The 21,018-nt window shown below is 41.6% G+C and overlaps 1 protein-coding gene and 1 long non-coding RNA gene across 11 annotated transcripts in view; one reads left to right on the top strand and one right to left on the bottom strand.

The window, feature by feature from the left end:
- The window catches only part of LOC128327478 (uncharacterized), a 94,768-nt gene that overhangs the window by 9,567 nt on the left and 64,183 nt on the right, over window positions 1-21,018 (top strand). Inside the window, exon 3 of one of the 4 annotated variants that reach the window (XR_008308625.1) lies at window positions 4,689-4,821. The exons of the other annotated variants lie outside the window; for them this stretch is intronic. This is a non-coding gene — a long non-coding RNA (uncharacterized LOC128327478). Of the gene's footprint in view, window positions 1-4,688; window positions 4,822-21,018 lie in introns of those variants that run through there. 4 annotated transcript variants of the gene reach the window in all.
- The window catches only part of TNRC6B (trinucleotide repeat containing adaptor 6B), a 220,677-nt gene continuing 201,583 nt past the window's right edge, over window positions 1,925-21,018 (bottom strand). For all 7 annotated transcript variants that reach the window (XM_053256273.1, XM_053256276.1, XM_053256272.1 and 4 more), the window contains one exon: window positions 1,925-15,307. In XM_053256273.1, coding sequence (XP_053112248.1) covers window positions 14,920-15,307 — 388 coding nt within the window. In that variant the 3' untranslated portion in view covers window positions 1,925-14,919. The remainder of the gene's footprint in view (window positions 15,308-21,018) is intronic.

Below are 21,018 nucleotides of genomic sequence, written 5' to 3' on the forward strand. Positions count from 1 at the left end.
CTTTGTGACACTGGTGGAACAAGCCTAATTTCATATGCTAGCTCCGGAGCATATCTAGTATACAAATCAGGCTTGGCTCACAACAATCTGTAAACATTTTAGTATAGCGTTTTACACACAGTCTGCTCATGCTGTTCAATGTGTCTTGTGTTAAAGAACTGAGAAGATTGTAATCCTTATACTGCCCAGGAAAGAAAACACACTGCACTTTGCCATCAAGGCACTCTTGCTGGATGGATGAAAGAAGGTGCTTCCCTAACGATCTGGTGCTGTTCAAGCATATTTTAGTCAAACTGGTAATTCCAGCTCACTTGGTTCCATCATGGAGGAGAATTTTATTAAGATACAGGGTACCCCATTTTCCTGATAAAAAGTGCTTGAACAGTTTACCTGAACTGCACCAACAATTGAAGGTAGGCAGGGAGGTCTGATGATAGTACCTGGTCAATCTGTGCAGCTGTCTGGAGTCCTTAGTGTGCAGGAAAACCCAACCCTATTCCAAGCCCTGGATTGATATTTAATACAGGAATAACCAGGTTCTACCATGAATGTAGGAAGAAAACACGATGACATTGCTCAAGGTCTCTGATCGTGTCTATTGAAATAGCTACTATGGATACAGTGGGAGATGTACTACCAGCCAGCAGCAGAGTTTACAAACTCATTGACCAAGGCAAGCAACAATGTAGCAGCATCTTCTTAGACGCAGAGAGGTAGTAATGTGCAAGAACTACACAGTGATTGGAGCCAGCACAGTAGGGAGAGAGACGAATGCACTGGAAGAAATTTAGGGCCACAAACAAATAGATGTCAAACGTAAAATAGTCTACCTCCCGCCACTTTAATAATAATACAAAGGAAGCTTTGATTAATATTTTAGTCAAATCACTAAATCACTATCACTAATATGAAGGCTTCAGCTATGTAGACCAGCACAGGTCATGTTTTATTTGTTTTGTCGTTTGCTGTCCTAGAAGAAATAGCAACAAATTTCCTATACATAAGCGCTTCTACTTAGAATGGCAGACTCCCTTTAATTTTTGCTTAGAAAATGTTGCTGCTTGAAGCAGTTAGCTGTGAAATTGTTGCCGAGTCCAGATAAATGATTTCACAGGCACAATAGTGAAATCCACAATTTACCCAGCCCAGAATAAACCACAAATATTAGCTACTTTGATGAAATACAATATTTCACAGGGGGGAAATGCAGCATGAAGGATTTCAGGGTGTGATGGGGATGGCACCTCAAATAGCAGTTCTCCACAGACCCTTAGATGTCCAAGGCCCAGAGACAACTGCACTCCTCTCTCTTAAAAAAGAAGAAGCCACATTTCTGATTTTTCTGATCATTTTCATGCATGGGTAATAATACACATTTGTGCCTCAGAAATTAGTGGACCCATGTCTTTAGATAGTATTCTTACTGATAGGACTCATCTGTTTCTCTCCAGAACATCATTTTGAGGGCACAGTCTGAACAGTACAGAAGAAATACACTGTGTTGTATATTTCACTTATTATTATAAGAGCCAGCGTGGTGTAGTGGCTAGAGTGCTGGACAAGGACTGGGGAGACCCGAGTTCAAATCCCCATTCAGCCATGAAACTAGCTGGGTGACTCTGGGCCAGTCACTTCTTTCTCAGCCTAACCTACTTCACAGGGTTGTTGTGAAAGAGAAACTCAAGTATGTAGTACACCGCTCTGGGCTCCTTGGAGGAAGAGCGGGATATAAATGTAAAAATAATAAATAAATAAATTATTGTATACGGAACTATTTAGGATTATCAACAGGACTTGCTGCAAGATGGGCGATAGTAAGATGAACTACTGCAGTGGTAGTGCACAGCCCTGAAGAATTACCTCCCAGTAAGACAACACTGTGTAGATAAAAACAAACAAAATAAATGGACAGGGAGTCACAAGATTAAATGCTTAGCAGCCAAACACATTTATTAGTCTTTCTTTTTCCAGGAACCCAAAAATATTTTGTAGTTATAATGTAAGCAACTGAGTTGCACATAATACAATCATATCTTTAAAAAACAAAACAAAATAAAAACAAAAGCCGTTTAAAAGCAAAAAAAGAAAAAAAAACCCTTCAGAAAACGTAACATGTATTACACCATCTCTCAATTGCAATGAAATGACGACGACTTAATTCCTTATTACTCTTAACTTGTCACACTCCAATAAAACATCACCCTTTTGTTTGTTTGAAATCCAGCATGAGAAATACAGTACCTGCTATGGCAAAATACACTTAAATGCAACATTTCAGCTTATTTGTACATTAGTAGAGTTTAAACATTTTATTGTCTTTTTAAGTGAACCAGTGATTTTAAGTACCACTATACTAAAATAAAAATAGAGAAGAGAGAGAGAAGGGGAGGGCAACATGCCATGCAAGAGCACATCAAGTGCTGAGTTTCTGTGTCCATCTGAATCCCTAGGATAGAAAGTAAACAAAGGGGATATGGGAAGAAATTAAGATTAAGCTTTAGTATGAAAAATAACATTGTGCCTTTTCCTATTTCCCATTGTCTTGCACTGTATTTTTGGATGCCCAACAGATAAATGGAGAAGGGGAAATTATTTCAAGTATAAGGAAAAATACTTATAGGTATCTTCGCAAAGAGTCTCAATACATGTATCCACTATTATGCCTGCTCGGTGAAGGGACAGTGTTTCAGGCAATAGCATTTCAGCTATACCTTCGTATTACCTATTTATGTGCAAAGTAGAAAAACTGCCCTTTCTAATCTAGATATTTTAGACATAAAGGATTATTTGCTTCACAAATAAGGCTAGTTGGAGTTCACCTTCAATTCCCCCTTAAGACATTTTCTACTACATGGCTTGCTTATCAGAAATGAAGCAAAATTCACTTAATTCACTTAAGATGGATAACAACCATTGGTCAGTTGCCTGATCAGTTCTTTGTAAACATAGCCCCTTAGGAGCTCTGAAATTAAAGCAGCATTTCAAGTCTCTATCTAGATAGAGGAAGCTAAAGTAGTTCTAGACTCTTCACGCTACTGCTTTCCTTGTTTCTCACCCTATACTTTTTAAACTTTAAAATTTTACATCTTTTTCCAAGGGAAGCAGTGCAGAATTATTAGCAAAGCAAAGCTGTCAAATATATGTTAATGTTAGGGGTTTGCACTTCAGGTCCCGCCCCTCCCCGCCCCTAAGTGAAAGGCAGAATCTAGGATAAGCATACTTATGCACAGCTCCTAAATATACATATGCATCATGGTGAATTTGCTCTCTCAAAAATTACTAATCATCTAACAGTTGTGCAGGGATCAGAAGCAATAGGGCTGCTCTTTGGAGAGCAAAAGATGGAAATACCAGGGGAGTGTCCAAGATGGAGACGTTAAATAAAGAATGGAACAAAACCTTATGTTTTCCAAGATCCAAATCCAAATCCTGGGCTCAACATGCACATCCCTGAGATGCACATCCAAGAATGAAGAAGTGGTGACCACATCATGAGCAGGAAAGGGAGAAAGTAGCAAAGGTTCCCTGACAACTGTGGAATTTCCCCCAAATCTCTTTTGCTCTCTCCACAAAAATATTGGAAAGGCTGTAAGGCATATTCACAAGCAGCATCTATTAATATACACTGCAATGCTTCCATGCTCTATTGGCATACAATGGCTTGTGTATATTGGGAATGAGGCAGCATGTTTAACACCCTTAAACAGGGAAGGAAGCTGGGATAGCACCCACATCTTGAAGCAGACTACTGGATAATCTTGTCATTTTATAGCAATAAAAAACTGCACAGTGATCTTTCCTTCTTTCTCAATGGCAAAGAGAGATGCATCTTCCACGGTAGGATGAATCCAGATAAAAAACTAACATCTAACTAAAGGTGGGCCAGGGTGGTGGGGACATGCTGCATCCCATTTAGAGATCTGGTGTAAGAGATGGGAAGTCGCTTAAGACATTTCAATTGAAGAAGAGGTGTACTTTCTTTAAAATGTACCTGTTAAAGATTGGCATTTCTGTACGCTATTTGTATGTAGTCAAAAGAGGAAGACTGACATAGAACGGAAGGAGATGATAAAGCAACATGAAACAAACTCCTTTCTAAATGTCAAAAGTAGTTCAGAGTATGACGTTCTGATGGTTAAAAAGCAGAAATTTGCAGGGCTTCCTCTAGAATAACACGAGAGGGGAGGGATCCTGCTAATTATGCCTCCATATAATAATACTTATAAAAAGTACTTTTCTTTGAAGCACTTTACAAAAACATTTAATCAGTCCTCACAAAACCCCTGTGAGGTAATAAGTATTATTATCTCAGTTTTACAGATGCAGAAACTGAGGCAGAAGTGAAATTACTCTTGCCTAAGGCAAAAAGAGGGAAGAGTAAAGGTCAGGGTTAGAACTCAAAGAGTTTCAGCTGACAATCCAATCTTTAAACCACTAACCCAAGCTGCTCTTTACAGGGAAAGTTAAGGTAGAATAAAATCTCACTGAGGATGAAACAGAATATAAAATTTCTAAAGGCTGGTTATATTAAAGGTAAATATGTACCACGAGGTATTTTATGACAAGGAGTTGAAACCTTTTTTGTTTCTTAAAAAAGGCAATCTACCAGAGCAGAATTCTTATAAAGTCACATCTGCAAGGCAAGTATGCATGTGAGAACGAGTGATCAAGTCTATTATTCATTACAGTACTGTGAACACCAACAAAAAATTGCTGTATGAAAAACACTGAATTACAATTAGGAGAACATCTTGAATATGACAATGCATCCAAGATAATGCCAAGGGGAACCAAGGCAGATACCATCATTCACAACACCCAAGGGAGACAGTCAAGGCAACACACCTCCATGAACACAGGAAGCAGACTTTACATTCTGGAGGTAAGAACATGAAATGTTTTGCCTTTCACAGCAGCTTCCCGCCAGTAAGGACAGTTGAATCTAGAAGGCCTTTAAAACACATAAAGACACAGACTGCCTTCCATATCAATTTCCCCTTGTTACTGCTATCACCCACCTCCATTTCATTAGCGGTAGCATTAACCCAGGCAAGTCACAGATGGTCACTAGCATGTCTAAGTTTTCCTTGACCAGTTTTGAATAGTATTAGAGGAGAAGGAATTAATGCCACTACAGTATATATTCCACAGCAATTCCTGGTTGGTCTTGTTATTTGAGTTGCATCTGTTATGGAAACTGGTAGAAAATTTTAGGACAAAAGGTTTAGAAAAGCAAGATGGGAAAAGCCACATTTCAACTCTCCTGAGGAACATGGGCAGTTGTAATGGAGAGCAAGCCGAATAAAACACTAGACAGTGCCCGAGGTGCCATTTCCTGAGGTTGCAAAGATGATGAAGGACATTGTGGTGGTAAATTCTCTCCTTGGGGAAACTAGGATGTTGTGTGTCATGCTGCTGACCTTGATCTAACACTGCATAGCAAGAATGCATAGTCCTGCAGAACAGGTAGATTTGACTTTAATTTTGAAGCTAGTCTATATTTATGCCTCCCCCTCAATTTGCCTAGTAGTTAAAGATGTCAACTTCTGAAGAGACAGGTTGTAAAGAGTCCTCCAATGACACCAACCTCTTTCCTCCTATATCAATATGGGAATTCAAAGGACACAGAAACAGATTAGCAGGGCTCTTTCTTCCTCCCCCAAACCATCCCTTGCTGAATGCATAGTTTACAATTCACTTACAAGATAAAGAAGCAATGCTGACCACATATGGGACCTTTTTTTGTTTGAAAAAGAAACAACCTCTTCTTAAAGTTCAGTATCAAAATTCACATTTGCATAATAATACATTTCAAGGCCATTAGAGAGGAATGAGAGCGAAGCAAAGAAAGCTGCAGCATCTCTCCTCTCTTTGTCTTCCTGAATGGAGATGAAGAGAGTCTGCTGGAGCTTTCATTTGGGAAGGGAGCTGAGAGATGCTACAGCAGCTCTTGATTTTGTACACCTTGGATTTGAGGTGGGGAGAAGAAGAGGTGGAATACATACAAAAGAACAAACGAAAGGAAACACTGCAGATTCCCATGTTTAGCTACAAACAGCTTCAAAGAAACAAAGAATTACATTAGATTTATCTTTTAAAAAAAAACACTTCTTCCTCACCATTTCAAAAACATCTTATTTTCTTGTGTAATACCCTGTTCATTTAAATGGCAACATTAAGTGTGCTAGAAGTTCTAGGGTAGAATTTGTTTCTGTCTATCATCAGGACACTGACAGAGAGGGCAAAGGTGTGCCTACACCCACAAATGGCAGAAGCTACAAAATACCTTCTTCTCTACATGCATAAATGTGTCTCAAACATCACTGCGTTTCAGTTTTCCAGTGCTTTCAAAAAAATGGTTAAAGCAAGCCACATACACAAACATAATAGATACATAATACAGATACAAATTCAACCAGTAACTGAGAGCTAGCCTAAATAATGTCAACTTATGTGAATTACAACCCATCCACACCTGGATGCATCTGCCACACACAACTGCATATTGTGCAGCTTAGAGACCAGCCCCAAAAGACACTGTCAAAAGGTACCAGCAGGCTGGAATCTTTGCATTTGACCTTTAGAGAGAATAAACTGACCATCATCTCCCCCTGCCCAGCCCAAGTAGTCTCCTTGAACCGACAGTCACATACTCACAAAGGCACATTCAGAGATACCACTTTTAACTTACTGCTTGTTTAAAACTAAAAAATCAAATCAAAACAAAAAAACCCACAAGGGAATGTTAAGCGCTTATATCCCAAACCCCATACCTACTGACCCAGCAAGAAGCATCACAATGTATCACTTCGTGAGACCCTACTCTACCTTCGGAAGGTACATATTTCTTTAAGAAGTTAATACCTCTTTTGCATAAATGAATTTTTTCCCCATTTTTGGCTTGCAAAATTTGGAATACAGCACACCCTCACTATAAAGCTCTGTTGTAAGGCTACTCCCTAAAAGTAAGGCTGCTCTACCTTGGCTCCCTTTTATTTCCTTTATGCCCCTGCCCCCCCCACCCAAACTGCAAAGCACTCAACATTTTATATAAAAGGGGTGGTGGTGGTGAGCCAATCTGGCTGGGATAAGGGAGGAGAAGAAAAGCACTTGATAGTCACAACCATGCCACACACACACTCACACACAAAATATTCAGCAAGCTAAACAATCTCCATAAGGATGACTAATAGTTAAAGGTTGCATTTATTTTTCCTGGTTAAAACATAGTAAAAAATGAGGAATTTAGTTATTTGAATGCATTGATTGGTACACTAAGATGAGGCACTAAGCGCTTAAAAAAAACACTTCTTGCTCAACACTGCCCATCTGTGTTGTTTATCCATGGGAAATTCCCCCAAATCCCTAATTTCTTCAGTTCCACACACAGCCAATCATACCCATGCAGGCTTCCTGGCACAAAGCTTTGCCTTCAATAACCTGGAGGTTATTTGTGTTAAATTGGCTGTCAGGGTCAAGTAAAAACACATTCCCATTATATGGCTAAGTTACAAAAACATCCTACAAGGCTCTAACTAGGTGTCATGACCACCAACTATATGAAAAGGAAACTGGCTCTTAGTTGAGGTTGATTCTTTTTGTCCTTCTGTGGCCCATTTCTTTGAGAGATTTGCAATATATGCTATACTACAGAAACAAGGAGTAGGTATATTGATAACATTGCATATCAATTTTGGTTGGTCTGTGGTGCCTATTAAGTGTTCTCCCAGCCATGTGGGAGGTATTTTAATCTGTGAGAGGATCCCACATGGTTGGGGACTGTGTCTAAATGATCTAATCATGTGAGCAGAGCTAATTCCATGGATCTTTCCTTTGGAACTGACACACCCTATGGCTGGGAGAACATTTAAAAGGCACCTATATTGGTCTGACAGCAGCTAAGCATTTTAAGGGTATGGGGGCTGTCAGTCTCAAGACCTGTTAGAAGTTGTCCTCTTTTGTGGCACAGAAGGGGACATAATGCCTTTGACTACTGCATACAGATGTTTTAACAATGTTCTGAAGCAGGATAAGAGGACTTATTTTCATCATGTTTCCCTCATTCTTCTTAGCCTAAATATCACTTACAGAGTCTAAGAACCTCACATGTTCATAATTAACAACTGTATGACTAAAATTATAAAGATCAGATTCAGAAGGTATTGTATTTTTTCAAAACTTATCACAGAAGATTTAAACTTTTGAGATTGACTGCTACAGTAGGAAATTCTATAAAATGTCCCTGGAGTAGAGATTATTACACAACAGTATGAGGTCTTTGTTGCCTAACCCTTGTGCACAGCAGGTTCAGCTTCACAGCAGGTTTTACATACCTATCAAGTCATACAACTGCATATCGCTCCCTATATTAAAAACACAGAGGCTAATCAATGGAGGTTGTATCAATGACTATGCTTTTAGAAAACTAGGGAAACCAAAACAATAGTCTTTACATGTGCCTTTAATATATCAACTCAATGCATGCTCCTGAGAGCATGTATTAGTTTCAGCATACAAAATTTTAACTACATTTTGGATAACATTTATATTATCTGTAGAGTGTTTTTTTCTGTTGCGTATTTATAGTAAAGGAACAATGTATCCCAGCTAAGTGGAATCTTCTCAGGGGAGAACAAAAGCTTTTATCTCAATCGGCCGTAACTAAAAAAGGGAGTACTTCAGAGCATTGGAGAATCTTGAATTAATCCTCAGTTTACACTGAATCTGATGTTTTCATAGATGTAGGTGTTTTTTTGGTTGTACAGGTGGCACTGTATCTCTCCAGCTATGATTTATATGAGTGAGCCTGCAAGCCCCCTTTTTATATACACCCTATGTTTACTCACATAAACAAGCAAAGCTGTATCTGATGCCATAGACCAAGTTTAAATCAAAGCTGTGTATGATTAATTAGGGTTGTATATAAAGAGCATTTTTTTTCATTTTTGAAGAGCTGCTTCCTATTTTCAATTAAATTCCAATACCCAAGAACAAAATACAAACATATTGCTACAGTTATGAAGGGCACAAGTGTATACCAATTGTAGATTTTTCTTTCAAATACATTTAAGTGGGGATGATCTTCACTACTCAACTGTGTACTCTGAAAGAACAGCCCATATTAACATACATGTGCGCTCTTCCTGAAACAATACACTTCTATTTTATACACTGGTATTGTAAGTGATCTTAACATGAAAAGGAAGTTCAGTCTAAAGAAACTGCAAGATTCGTCAAAGCAGTAGAGGACAGCTAGCATTAAAGATGTGTGTTAAACCAGAAAGGTCTATTTACATTCACCAACCAACCAACCAACCAACCCAACCCCCCCCCCCCTCTCTCTCTCTCACACACACACACACCCCAAAAGGTGAGTTTCAAGGAGGGAAAGTGTCCCAATTAATTGTAAAGGAAAACTGGCTTCTAATCTTCTGACATGTATACTGCAGCCAAGGTGAAGTTATGTTTTAGGTCATGTGGCAGGAGAGACATACTCTTCTTCCTTGACAAAAGGAACCAAGGACTAAGAAAAAGTCATGGCATCAAATTTTTATAGGTATGTAGAGAAAGATTGCAAGTCTTCCCGAGTATATCAGCATTTTATATTAAGCAGCTTTCTGGAAATGTCATAGTATTGTTATATAAAAGCTGTTAGAACAAGAGGAAACACGACACTTATCCAAACAATATTCTGAAGCCGGCAACATAAGCCATATTTTAAACAAAGCAAAGCAAAGAACCAGAAGAGGTAACAAACTAAAGTTTGAATTTTAACCTAGATATATACATTTACAACATATGGCTAAAAGGAAGAAAGATAAATCGATATGAGGTGTTTCTCTTTCTTGGAGGATTGCAAAGCTTGTTATTTTGAGAACAGAAATAATTTGACACGTGGCTTCAAGCTGCAGAGGATATACCAAAAAATTCTAAGATGTCTACACATAAAAAAATAATGGTAACATCATTGACACCATTAACTACTGAAAATTTTTTCTCTGCCTATTGTGATTTCTTATTCCTTCTTGAAAGTAGCAAAACTCACATTTAACTACTTGCTGCAAAACCTTGCTTGCCTTAATGCATATTTCTACTTCTCATTTGAGTCAAGACAAGCCAGTCTTTCCTCTAGAAAAAATGTTCTCAATTAAAGTTTGGTGCTTATGTATCTTTCTCAAAAATATCTCTCACTGGCAGAGAGAGCAAATCAGATTCAAAACAGGAACATGCGTTTGGAAACATGTATTACCAGTGTGGTCCAAAAAGAGACATTTCAGACATGGATGGAAGGTTGCTAAGTTTTATTTTGATATTTTAGCTGACTTAAAAAAAAATTACGACGCAACTTCAGTCTGCATAGGTTGAAATGTTGAGAGGTAAGGGATGCTTTAAATATGACACAGTAAAGCATTTACTGTAATAACTTCTTCAGCAGTTGTCAGTCAAGAGTCTTGTCAAGTAACAGGTTTAGGTTATTATTATTATTATTATTATTATTATTATTTTAATAAAAAGCTGGTTTCTGGGAGTCTGTCAGCTAATACACCAAAGCCTCTGACAAAGCATTAAGATAGTTTTCTTTCAAAAAGAAAAAAAACCCAGAAAGGAATCCCTAAGTGGCCTATCACACTAACCATCAATTGGTGCATCTTTTTCAATTTGCACTAGAGGGAAACAATGCATCATACAGGTATAGAGGGCAGCTGTTATCACAGAACACCAAGCACTACTTCACACTATACTTAATCTTCCCAACATTGAGACAGCATTAGTGTAAGACAGCATGAGTTCAGCAATGCATGAAGTGCAGTATGAGTTTGTTTTGGTGCTATTAGCACACCAACCAAGTAACTGCACTGGAAAAAACAACACTCTAGCATCACACTCCATGCATTCTAGTAAACCAAGATTTTCTAATGTAGAGCTTATCTCAAAACAAAAAAATAGTAATGCATGAAGTTGCACTTCAGATTTCCAAGAAAGACGTTTACATCATTTGTAACTCTTAGCACGACAGGCCTTTGAGGCTTCTTTTCAGCATGCTCAGAGTAACTATTTTAATTTAGAAAAATGGGTTCATTCATTTCATGGGAGTGACTGGACTGCATGTGTCCTCTCACCTTTTGCAGGGTGCATGGGTGTATTACAAAGGCACTAAAGTGGTTTGTGATTCCATTCTATCTAAAAAAACTTGAAGCAGATTAAGTCACCCTCTCTCTCATATTGTGCTGGGAGCTAGGAGCTATCCATCCCAGAACAGAGCTTCAGTGTATTGGTTCTTAAGGATGGGCATCCCGATAGCTGGCACTGTTAACTATCTTACCTCCCCCAACATTGCAAAACCTCTATGTAAAGATCTCTGGCTTAGAAATGGGGAAGGGGAAAAAAAAGAAGAAGCAAACATCAAAGCCTTCAAAATGATGATTAAAGTCAACCAAGTGGCAGCCAAGGTTTTTCTCTAATGTACACCTCACTGAATTCCTCCATAATCATTCTCATTTACAGTTTTTAAAATGAATGAAAGTTAAAACTGCTCCATTACTGGTACACAATATAGATACAGCTTTTCTGAAGCACTCTTTCGAATTTAAAAGCAGTTTCAAGAAGTACCAGCCTGTATTCCCAGCTCCTCCTCCTAACTGTGGCTAACTTCCTCAGTCAAACCAAACTGCATTTTTATATATGTTTAAAAAGGTGCTTGGAGGAAGATTTCATGTTTTTTCACTGTGAAATAACTAGGCAATTATAGCTTCATTCACACACAATCCTCTCCCCCATACAACTGTGCATACACTCCCATTGGAGACTAAGCTCTACAAGTATAAATCTTCTCACGACTTGGACTTTTAAAGAATATAATTTATTTTTCTTGCTGCTATTGAGAGTTCTTTTGCAATCAATTTGTATTTTTAAAAAAATTGATCCCCACTTCTGACATCAATTGGAGTTTGTGTTTGTTAGGCTTTGTTTTTCAATTTTTTTTGCTTTTTGTAAAGAAAAAAAAATTTAAAACTTTTTTAAGATTCAGGAACTTGTAAAAATTTAAGAAAGAAACAGCCATCTATCTAGGATAAGGTAAGGTTAAATAAACCATCTTCAATAACTGGCTTCCTACCCTAGAATTCCTGAGAATGCTTGCAAATTTAAAGCAGGAAAATAAATGTTAAAACACAAAAACACTGTTAAATGCTCCCAGAGTTAGTCTTCATCTTTTATATATATATCTATCTATATATATATTTATATTTATATGCGCACACACACACACACACACACACTTTTTGGTCTTTTTTTTGTAAGTTTTAATTTTTTTTCCCTTTAAGCTTGTGATGGAAGAACATTTTAGCTTTTCATTTTTTAAATATTTCAAATCCCTCATTATGTCTTGTAAACAAGAGGGGCTCTAGCACCCGGCTTTCACCGTAGTATCGCAATGAACTAACAAATCCAAAGTGCAGGCAAAGGGACCATGGGGCAGGTTGGGAGAGAGTGGTAACACAGTAGTGAACCAGCTTGTGTGTCAATTCACATATTGGAACACATAGCTGCTTATCCAGGCCATGAGGTGCTGCATGTTGATGTTCTCCCAGCTCAGGGTTTTTGTTAATAGTTTATCCTGCATGTTTTCAACACTGAGGCCCCCGAGACAAATACAACTGTATTAGGAGCAGGCATATATAGGGGCTGTAAGGGAAACCTAACTGGCAGGAATGGGGGAAAAACCATTTTGCTGCAAATCTGAGATAAGAGTAATAGGGAGAAATAAGCGAAAACACTTTAAAGGCTCACAAAATATGCTGCAGTTTCTGAAGCATCTGCCTACATTTACCACCCAACTTGGTACAAAGCAAAACAACAGGCAGATGTAAATGTAGCAATTCCATTATTTAAGTCTTCTTTGTGACACTGGGTTCATGTACAGAATTCACAAACCCTTATCCTCTTTCGACATGCAAATAAGAAATTTTGCGATCAAAACCAGACATCACTGTATTTGTCAGCGAAACTGTTGAATGGGAGAGTTGTGATCCTGTACAATATGATCTGCTACTTCTGAGTGCTGGAATATGGTAGATATTTGCTGGTACAGAATATTGCAGCACTTTTAAACTCAGTATAATGTAGAGCTAGTGAAAAGCCAGAGCTACTTTCTAACACTTCAAAGAAGGATGCTTGCATCTCCCTTCTTGTTCTTCTCTTCCTTTCCCACCCCACAAACTGCTTACTGTAAAGGCAATGTTTGCTACAGCTTTCTTCACAAGAAGCAATTCTGATCCCAGCACACAAACTGGCTATCTTCTGAATTAATTATAGGTCTCCCCTATCCTGCCCATAGTACTACTACACTGATGTTTAAAAACAAACAAAAAACACACAACCTTTCATTAAATACCAACATTAAAAAGCAACAGTACAGGGAAAAGTAAAAATAATAAAGGTGCAATACTTTATAAACAAAAGAAGTCTTTGCTAGTTATATGCCTGCCTAAGCAAAACCTAAGCAAGACATACACAGGAAAATACACAGAGAAAAAAATGCTCAAAGTACACACTGGTTTAAGAACATTCGTAAGTAAACGTTTCTGTCAGTGATGGTCTGGTGCTGTAATACACCTAGGCCTGGCACAGGTAACGCTCACCATGGAGAAAAGAGAACAAATGTTGCTGCATGTGCTTTCACAATACAAGATAGGCCAGCAAACTACTGACATTTTAGTTTTGTCACAAACAGCAAATCACTTAAGAAAATACAGTTAGGCCTGAATTTTTGGTGGATTTTCCATGAATAGATAAGGATTTTCAGATACAGACTTGAGGAACAGATACAGAATTAGATTCTTAAGGATTGCAGAAGCCTCAACCATTACATAGGTCTTTGTCACAAAGAAATGTGATGCCCTTTTCCCTCTGGTGTACTTGGAAGGAGAAAAGCCTTGTCATAAAAAATAAGCTTGGGTTCACTCAAAAGTCTCATTAGAGACACAAATACACTTCTAGGCAAAACAGAATCTCCCCCTGCCCCAGACTCCCACACTGGCACCCCTCTCACCAAATCCTTAGGATATGGCAGTGTTTTGCTCTATGACAGGGTCAGAACAAGATCTGTACTGCACTGAATGCCCTGCTAAAATAAAAATCCCACCAGCTGACATTTTAACACAGGTCAATTTGATTTGCATCGGTCACAGGCACCATCATAATTCAGTTTATGAGTCTAGTCAGATAGGTTGCTGACCAACAGCAATGCAGCTTTCCAAGACAGAAATGCTTACACACACACAATCATGCACACACACGCACTCACACAAAAACAAACACACATGGGCAGCTACATGTGCCAGAACATACTGGTATATATCAACCAGCCAATCACAAAGTGTTTTTTTTTCCTTTTTTTGTTTTTTAAAGTGAGGCTCCGTCAAGTCTTCCCCTCCCACCCCACCCCCAATTCTTTTGAACCCTGACCCATCCCAACATGGTAGACCTAAGGACGGAAACACACCCAGTGCAAACAAAGTTAAAAAGCTATTTTTCAGTATATATGTTTCTTAGCAACAACTTCCGTATAACATGAAAAAGTGAAAAACTAGAAACTAATTTTTTTAAATTTTTGTGTTTAGATTTAAATGGTATGTGTACTTGCTTCACATTGTCTTTCTAAGTTGGCGTTCATGATTCAAGTATTTCAAGAGTGATATGTTCTCTTTTTGGATTTATATTCCAAACGAAAAAACTGAAGTTATAAGGGAGGCAACTATGTGCTCAGACAGTCCTGTCAATGACCCACCTTTTTTCTCTCTCCATTTTCTTTTTTCCTTTTAAAATGTATTTATTGCAAGTTGAAAAAAAAGAAAAGGTCAAGTTAGTGCTGCTGCTGTTCCAAAAAAGGTCACGAGGTCAGAGTTGAAAGTTTTAAGTTCAGATTGAATCCGACCCTCCGCCTAGAAGGTCTCCAGGTAGTAAGGGAGCAGGGCTTCCCATCCTGTGGGGATCTTCTACACTTTGAACCCCCCACAAGCTTGAAGAATAATTTGGGGGGCCCCACAATGAAGCACCAGCAAGGTCGCCCCCACTGCTGCCGCCACCACCGCTGCTCCACTGTCCAAGCCCTGTTGACCCACCAAAAATATTCAAAGCAGGTCCAACTGGATCTGTCTGATTCTGTCCTGTCTCTAGAGACTGCCAGCCTGCTGCAGGTGCGTTGGGTGTTGCTGCAGGTGTAGGAGGCTGAGCTTGTGCCAGAAAGCGACTGACTTCCTCGTCTGTGGCAAACTCAGCCAGGATGGTAGTGTTTCCCAAAACGCACCTATAAAAAACCAAAGGAGTAGAACAGAAAGAAACAGAAGTTAAATTCAATGAGAGATAATACACAATTTTGTATACTACATGGAAAAAATCCCACATTGATCAATTAGTGTGTTGTGTTCACATAGTCTCACCATCTATACAACATTGAATTTAACCATGTCCTAAAAGCTAGTCTTTTCCATTGAAAAAGAAAAACAAGCATTTCTTATGCATTTATGCATATTTTTTGCAGGAGTCTCTTCATTTTGGAAGTGAACATGCAAGTGAAACACTTAAGAGCATGCAATCCACAATTTGGGACTAAGAAACCTGTAGTTCTTCAACGTGGTCTCTGTCTTTTACACATATGGGCGCATAACAAGCTAGCACCCAACGAGGAGGAAAGACACAGAAATATCTGTAATATGCCATAAAATTTCTTTATTACAGAACCATCACATTAACTGAAAATTGACTGCAAGACACTCCTGCCAAATACAGCATCATTTCGAGCTCTAACATCAACAGCATAACACTGAATAAACAAATGGGGAGAAGCCCAAGTAGCAGCCTGACAGATAGTGTCCAACAGGACAGCCCAATCGAAGGCCACAAAGGTTGCTACAGACTGAACTGAGTGTGCCTTAACAGTAGCAGGCAACTGTTCGTGAGCTAACTGATAACAGAGTTCAACTGTGGAAACTATCCAACCGGATAAGGACTGGGCCGACACCTGGAGACCCTTACGTGGACATCATAAAGGACAAACAAGGAAGGAGTCTTCCTCCACTCTGCCGACCTCTGGACATAGAATGACAAAGCTCTGCGGATGTCCAGACGGTGCAACATCCTTTCCACATCCGAAGAAGGATTTGGAAAAAATACTGGTAAGGTGAGACCTGATGAACGGTGAAACATGGACACCACCTTGGGCAGAAACTGTATATCAGGCCTGAGAACCACTTTGTCCTTGTGAAACTGAAGGTACGGTTGGTCAACTCTCAGTGCCCTCAACTCGCTCCTGGCGGAGGTCAGCCACCAAAAAGGCAACCTTCCAGGTCAGGAGCCGTGGAACAATGGACACCAATGGCTCAAAGGGTGGCCTCAGCAAGGCTGCCAACACCATAGAGAGATCCCAGGCTACCGCCATTATAGGATCATTTAGGGACATGTGTGATAGGCCCTTCAGAAAACTTTTTACCACCGGTTCCTTAAACCATGAAGCCCGGTTTGTAGGGGAACGTGCCACCACAGCAGCCAAATACACTTTAAGTGAGGAGAGTTTCAACCCTGACTCCTTAAGAGCCAACAGATAATTGCATATATTCTGCACAGACGGGTTACAGGCATCAAACCCATGCAATGACTCAAACGAACAGAAACGAGTCCATTTATGACCATACGCCTTCCAAGTGGACTGCTTACAAGAGGTCACCAGAACCTCCCTCAACCTCAAGGGGAAGCTGGCAGAACCCTCCAAGCTGTCAGGTGGAGGGGCCCAGGGTCTAGATGGAGAACTCTCCCCTCCGCTTGGGACTGTAGGTGAGGCAGCACCGGTAGACGTATCCAGTCCGCAGCCAAGCGTCTCAGGAACAGAAACCAAGGCCTCCTGGGACACCACAGGGCAATCAAGATTGCCCTGGCCCAATCCCCTTTCTATTTACCCCTGCTAACTTGGCAAAGAGGCACCTTTTAATGTAGTGATTCTCTTTATTTAGCAGGGGGAGAGTAACTGGCCCTATCCACCCCCAGCACAGTACTTCCAGTGACTGTTGCTGGTGTCTATCTTATGTTTCTTTTTAGATTGTTAGCCTTTTGGGGACAGGGATCCATCTTATTTGTTTATTATTTCTCTGTGTAAACCGCCCTGAGCCATTTTTGGAAGGGCAGTATAGAAATCAATCAAATAAATAATAAATAAATAAATTTGCGCAGGACCCTCGGTAAGAGGGGCAGAGGGAGGAACACACACAGTAGAGGGCTCGTCCAGGACAGGTCGAAGGCATCCTCTAGAGACCTTTCACCTTTCCCTCCCCTGGTGCAGTACCTGGCACATTTTGCATTGTCCCGGGAAGCAAAAAGGTCCAGTGTTGAGACTCCCCACTTGACAAATATGTCCCTGAGAACTCTCCTGTTCAATTCCCACTTGTGGAAAACTACTGTCATCCTGCTCAGGGAGTCCGCCTGAACATTCAGGGAGCCTTGTATGTGAACAGCATGGGGCAACACTGTATACACCACGCACCAGTGCCAGAGGTCTAGAGCCAAAAACAGGAGCCTCCTGGAAGACGTGCCACCCTGTCGATTGACGTAGGCCTTTGCCGTCGTATTGTCCATCTGTATCATCACAGCCTGACCCTTGAGCACCAGCAGAAACCCCTTAAGAGCGTTGAAAATCGCCAACAGCTCCAAGTAATTGATGTGATGTGACCTTTCCCCTGGGGTCTAATGACCGCTCAGGCAAAGCCCTCGCAGGTGAGCTCCCCAACCGAGCTCTGATGCATCTGTAGTGACCACCAAATGGGGACTGGGAGACTGGAAGGGAACATCGACCTCCAGATGGCTGAATTTGATCCACCATCCTGCTGCCATTTGTACCTTGCGAGGGGGTATACACTTTAGATGGCCTGGATCCCATAGGGGATTGAACACATCAAAAAACCATCTCTGTATGGTGCACATACGGAGGCGTGCTAAGGGCAACACATAAGTGGTGGCCGCCATGTGGCTCAGCAGGTGCTGCACTGATCTCATGGATTGCAGGCCTCCTGCAACGGTGGTCATGGTCAACCTCCTGAGTACCTTTATGAGAGCCTCTGGAAGGAAAACTCTTTCTAGGGTCGTATCAAATATGAGCCCTATGAACTGTATCCTGCGGGTTGGTTCCAACTGTGACCTTTTGAAGTTCATTTGAAACCCTAGTCCCTGCAGGGTATCTATGACCAAATCCAGCGCCCTCAGGACCCCCTGTCTGGTGCTTGCCAGGATAAGCCAATCGTCTAAGGAAGGCAGCACCTGCAACCCCTTCTCTTGTAGGAATGCCACCACTGGGGACAGACATTTTGTAAATACCCTTGGCGCTGTTTTAAGGCCGAACAGTAGGGCCTTGAACTGATAGGCCACCCCTTTTATCTGAAAGCACAGGAAGCGCCAATGTTGCGAGCGAATCAAGACGTGATAATATGCGTCTTTTAAGTCTAGAGAGACCATCCACATGCCTCTTTCTAGGACATAATAGTGGGCACAGACAACATACAAAACTTTCTGTACATGAGATGTTTGTTCAAGGCCCTGAGGTCTAGGATCGGATTGCCTGCTGCCATCCGGCTTCAGTTCAATAAAGTACCGGGAATAAAACTCGAGGCTGTCCAGACTGGTGACTTCCTCGATTGCAGCCTTTGACAGGAGCTTGGCGACCTCCTGGTCCAATTCCCGAGTGTACGGAGTAGTCACCACCTCGGACATGTGTGGCGTACCGAGAAACTCCGGGGCATATCCCAGACGCATTATTGTAAGGACCCACTGGTCTGCAGTTACCTTGTCCCAGTTCTCCAAAAACGGAGCCAGGCATGTCCAGAAATGCCCTGAGTCACTGCTTCTTCGAGTACGGTCCCAGATGCTGTTTCTGGGCATGCTGCTTGCTAGGCTGGGAGCCCTGCTTGTATCAGGGCTGGGACTTGTTCCGAAAGGAATTCCCCAAAGGGGAACCATGTTGAGCTGGTGCTCTCTGAGGCCGGTAAGGCGCCCATTTGGCCAACTTCTGTGGCTTAGAGTTTGAAGGTGTGTGGGACATCGAACGAGCTGTGCTTCTTAACTTTTGCACTTTTTGCAAAGTTTCATCGGTCTGCTCTGCCAACAGACTGGAACACTCAAAGGGCAAGTCCTCCACTCTGGCATGGGCCTCATAGTTTAGGCCAGATGACCGCAGCCAAGCATGCTGTCGAAGGGCCACGAATGTAGCCATCACTTTAGCGGTGCACTTTGTTGAGTGTCTAGCGGAGTACAGCCCTTGTTCGGCCACTTGAACAGCCTCTCGAAAGAAGGCCTTTGCAAGATCCCTCCCGTACTGTGGCAGGCAGTCAAGAAATGGGTTTACTTTCTTCCACAGGAAGAGATTATAGTGTGTGTTGTAGGCTTGATAGTTAGCCACACGCAGGTGGAGGGTGGAAGCTGAGTAAAGTCTCCTCCCAAAGGAGTCCATTTACTAGCCCTCTTTGTCACTAGGCGCCGACTGGCCAGGACCGCTGGTCCTCTGCAACAACACTTCCACCACGATAGAGTTGGGTGCAGGATGGTTCTTTAGGAATGCCGTGTCGTCCTGCACCTGGTAGAAATGTTCCAGGCACCGGTTAGGTTGGGAGAGGGTAGCTGGCTTCTGCCGGTGACCCTTCATAACCCCAAGCAATGCTGAGTTGAGAGGTAGGGCAGCCAGTACCTTGGCCTCCGAGTCAATCAAGCTGAACAATGGATCCAGCTCTCCCTTCTGCTGGGTACCGAGATTGACGCCCAGAGCCGAATAACATAAGCTGAATAAAGCTTGAGGTCTTCTAAAAGGGAGACTGGCTTCGAGTCTGATTGGTCCCATGGGGAATGATGTGGGGAGTGGGAGTGTGGCCTCCCTTCAGAGTGTGATGGGGGTCCATGCCAACTTCTCACCGAACCATAGGGCCCATACGAGGGGACCTCTGCGTGATAGGAGCCGTACTGAGGCCTGCCATAATCAGAGTACTCTGCTCGATAGTCTCCAGGGTACCGACTGTAGGAGCTCACATCCTGGTGCCAAGCGTTATAGCCTGGCTCTACTGCAACCAAAGGAGATTGGTGTTCCATTCCTTGGTACCAATCTGAGTAGGCAGACTCATGGCGGTCCCAGTTTCTATAATTGGCGGGTCGTTCTTCTGATCCCCTGCGATCGGCATGATCTCGAACGGGAACATAGTCTAGGCGCTCCCGAATGGGTGAATGACGATCAGGGGAATAGGCCCCTCTGTCCGACAACGCGTATCTCTGCTCCTCAGACGCAACCTAATGCTCCTGGCTAGAACGAACCCTAGCGGGCACTAAATTGAAACAGTCCTCCTCTGGAGAACGCGCTCGAACCGTGACCATTGACCTTGGTGCTGCACAATCCCGATCCCCTTTAGCCTTCTTCGTTGTTGGAATCTCAGGAGGAAGATTGGACGAGGCCGACCTCTTCTTGGGTATCGGGGGAAGATGTTGCCCCACTGGCAGTTCACGACGCACCTTAGACTTCTTCTTTTTCTTTTTGGGTACTGGAGTCCCCGAAGTTGGAGCTGACTAAAGTACCGTGACCATGGGACTACGTGGAGAGCGTTCCGTCGCCACAGGCTCAACTACTGCAGTCAAAGGAAGTACCATGGTGACAATACCGGTACCAAGCTTACATTCCAAGTCTCCACCTCAGTGGGTGCCCGGCGATCTGATGCCACCAACGAAGCTATTTTCGCCACGCGTTTCAAAGACAAGGCTTCCAAAGATTGGAGAGCCAGATCCCATAGGGCTGCACTCAAGCGATAAGCCCTATTTTTGTGAGCCTGTTTTGTGAATTTCTGGCAATGCAGACAGATCTTGACTATGTGGGCTTCCCCCAAACACAAGAGACACTCCGAGTGAGTATCGGGGGAAGGGATTTTGGATCTACACCGGACACAATCTGTTTTAGCCACAGTAAAATGATTCTCAAATTAAAAACTTCAGCTTAAATCTAAA

This window comes from Hemicordylus capensis, chromosome 5 (genome assembly GCF_027244095.1).
Source record: "Hemicordylus capensis ecotype Gifberg chromosome 5, rHemCap1.1.pri, whole genome shotgun sequence".
Taxonomy (NCBI): Eukaryota; Metazoa; Chordata; class Lepidosauria; order Squamata; family Cordylidae; genus Hemicordylus; species Hemicordylus capensis.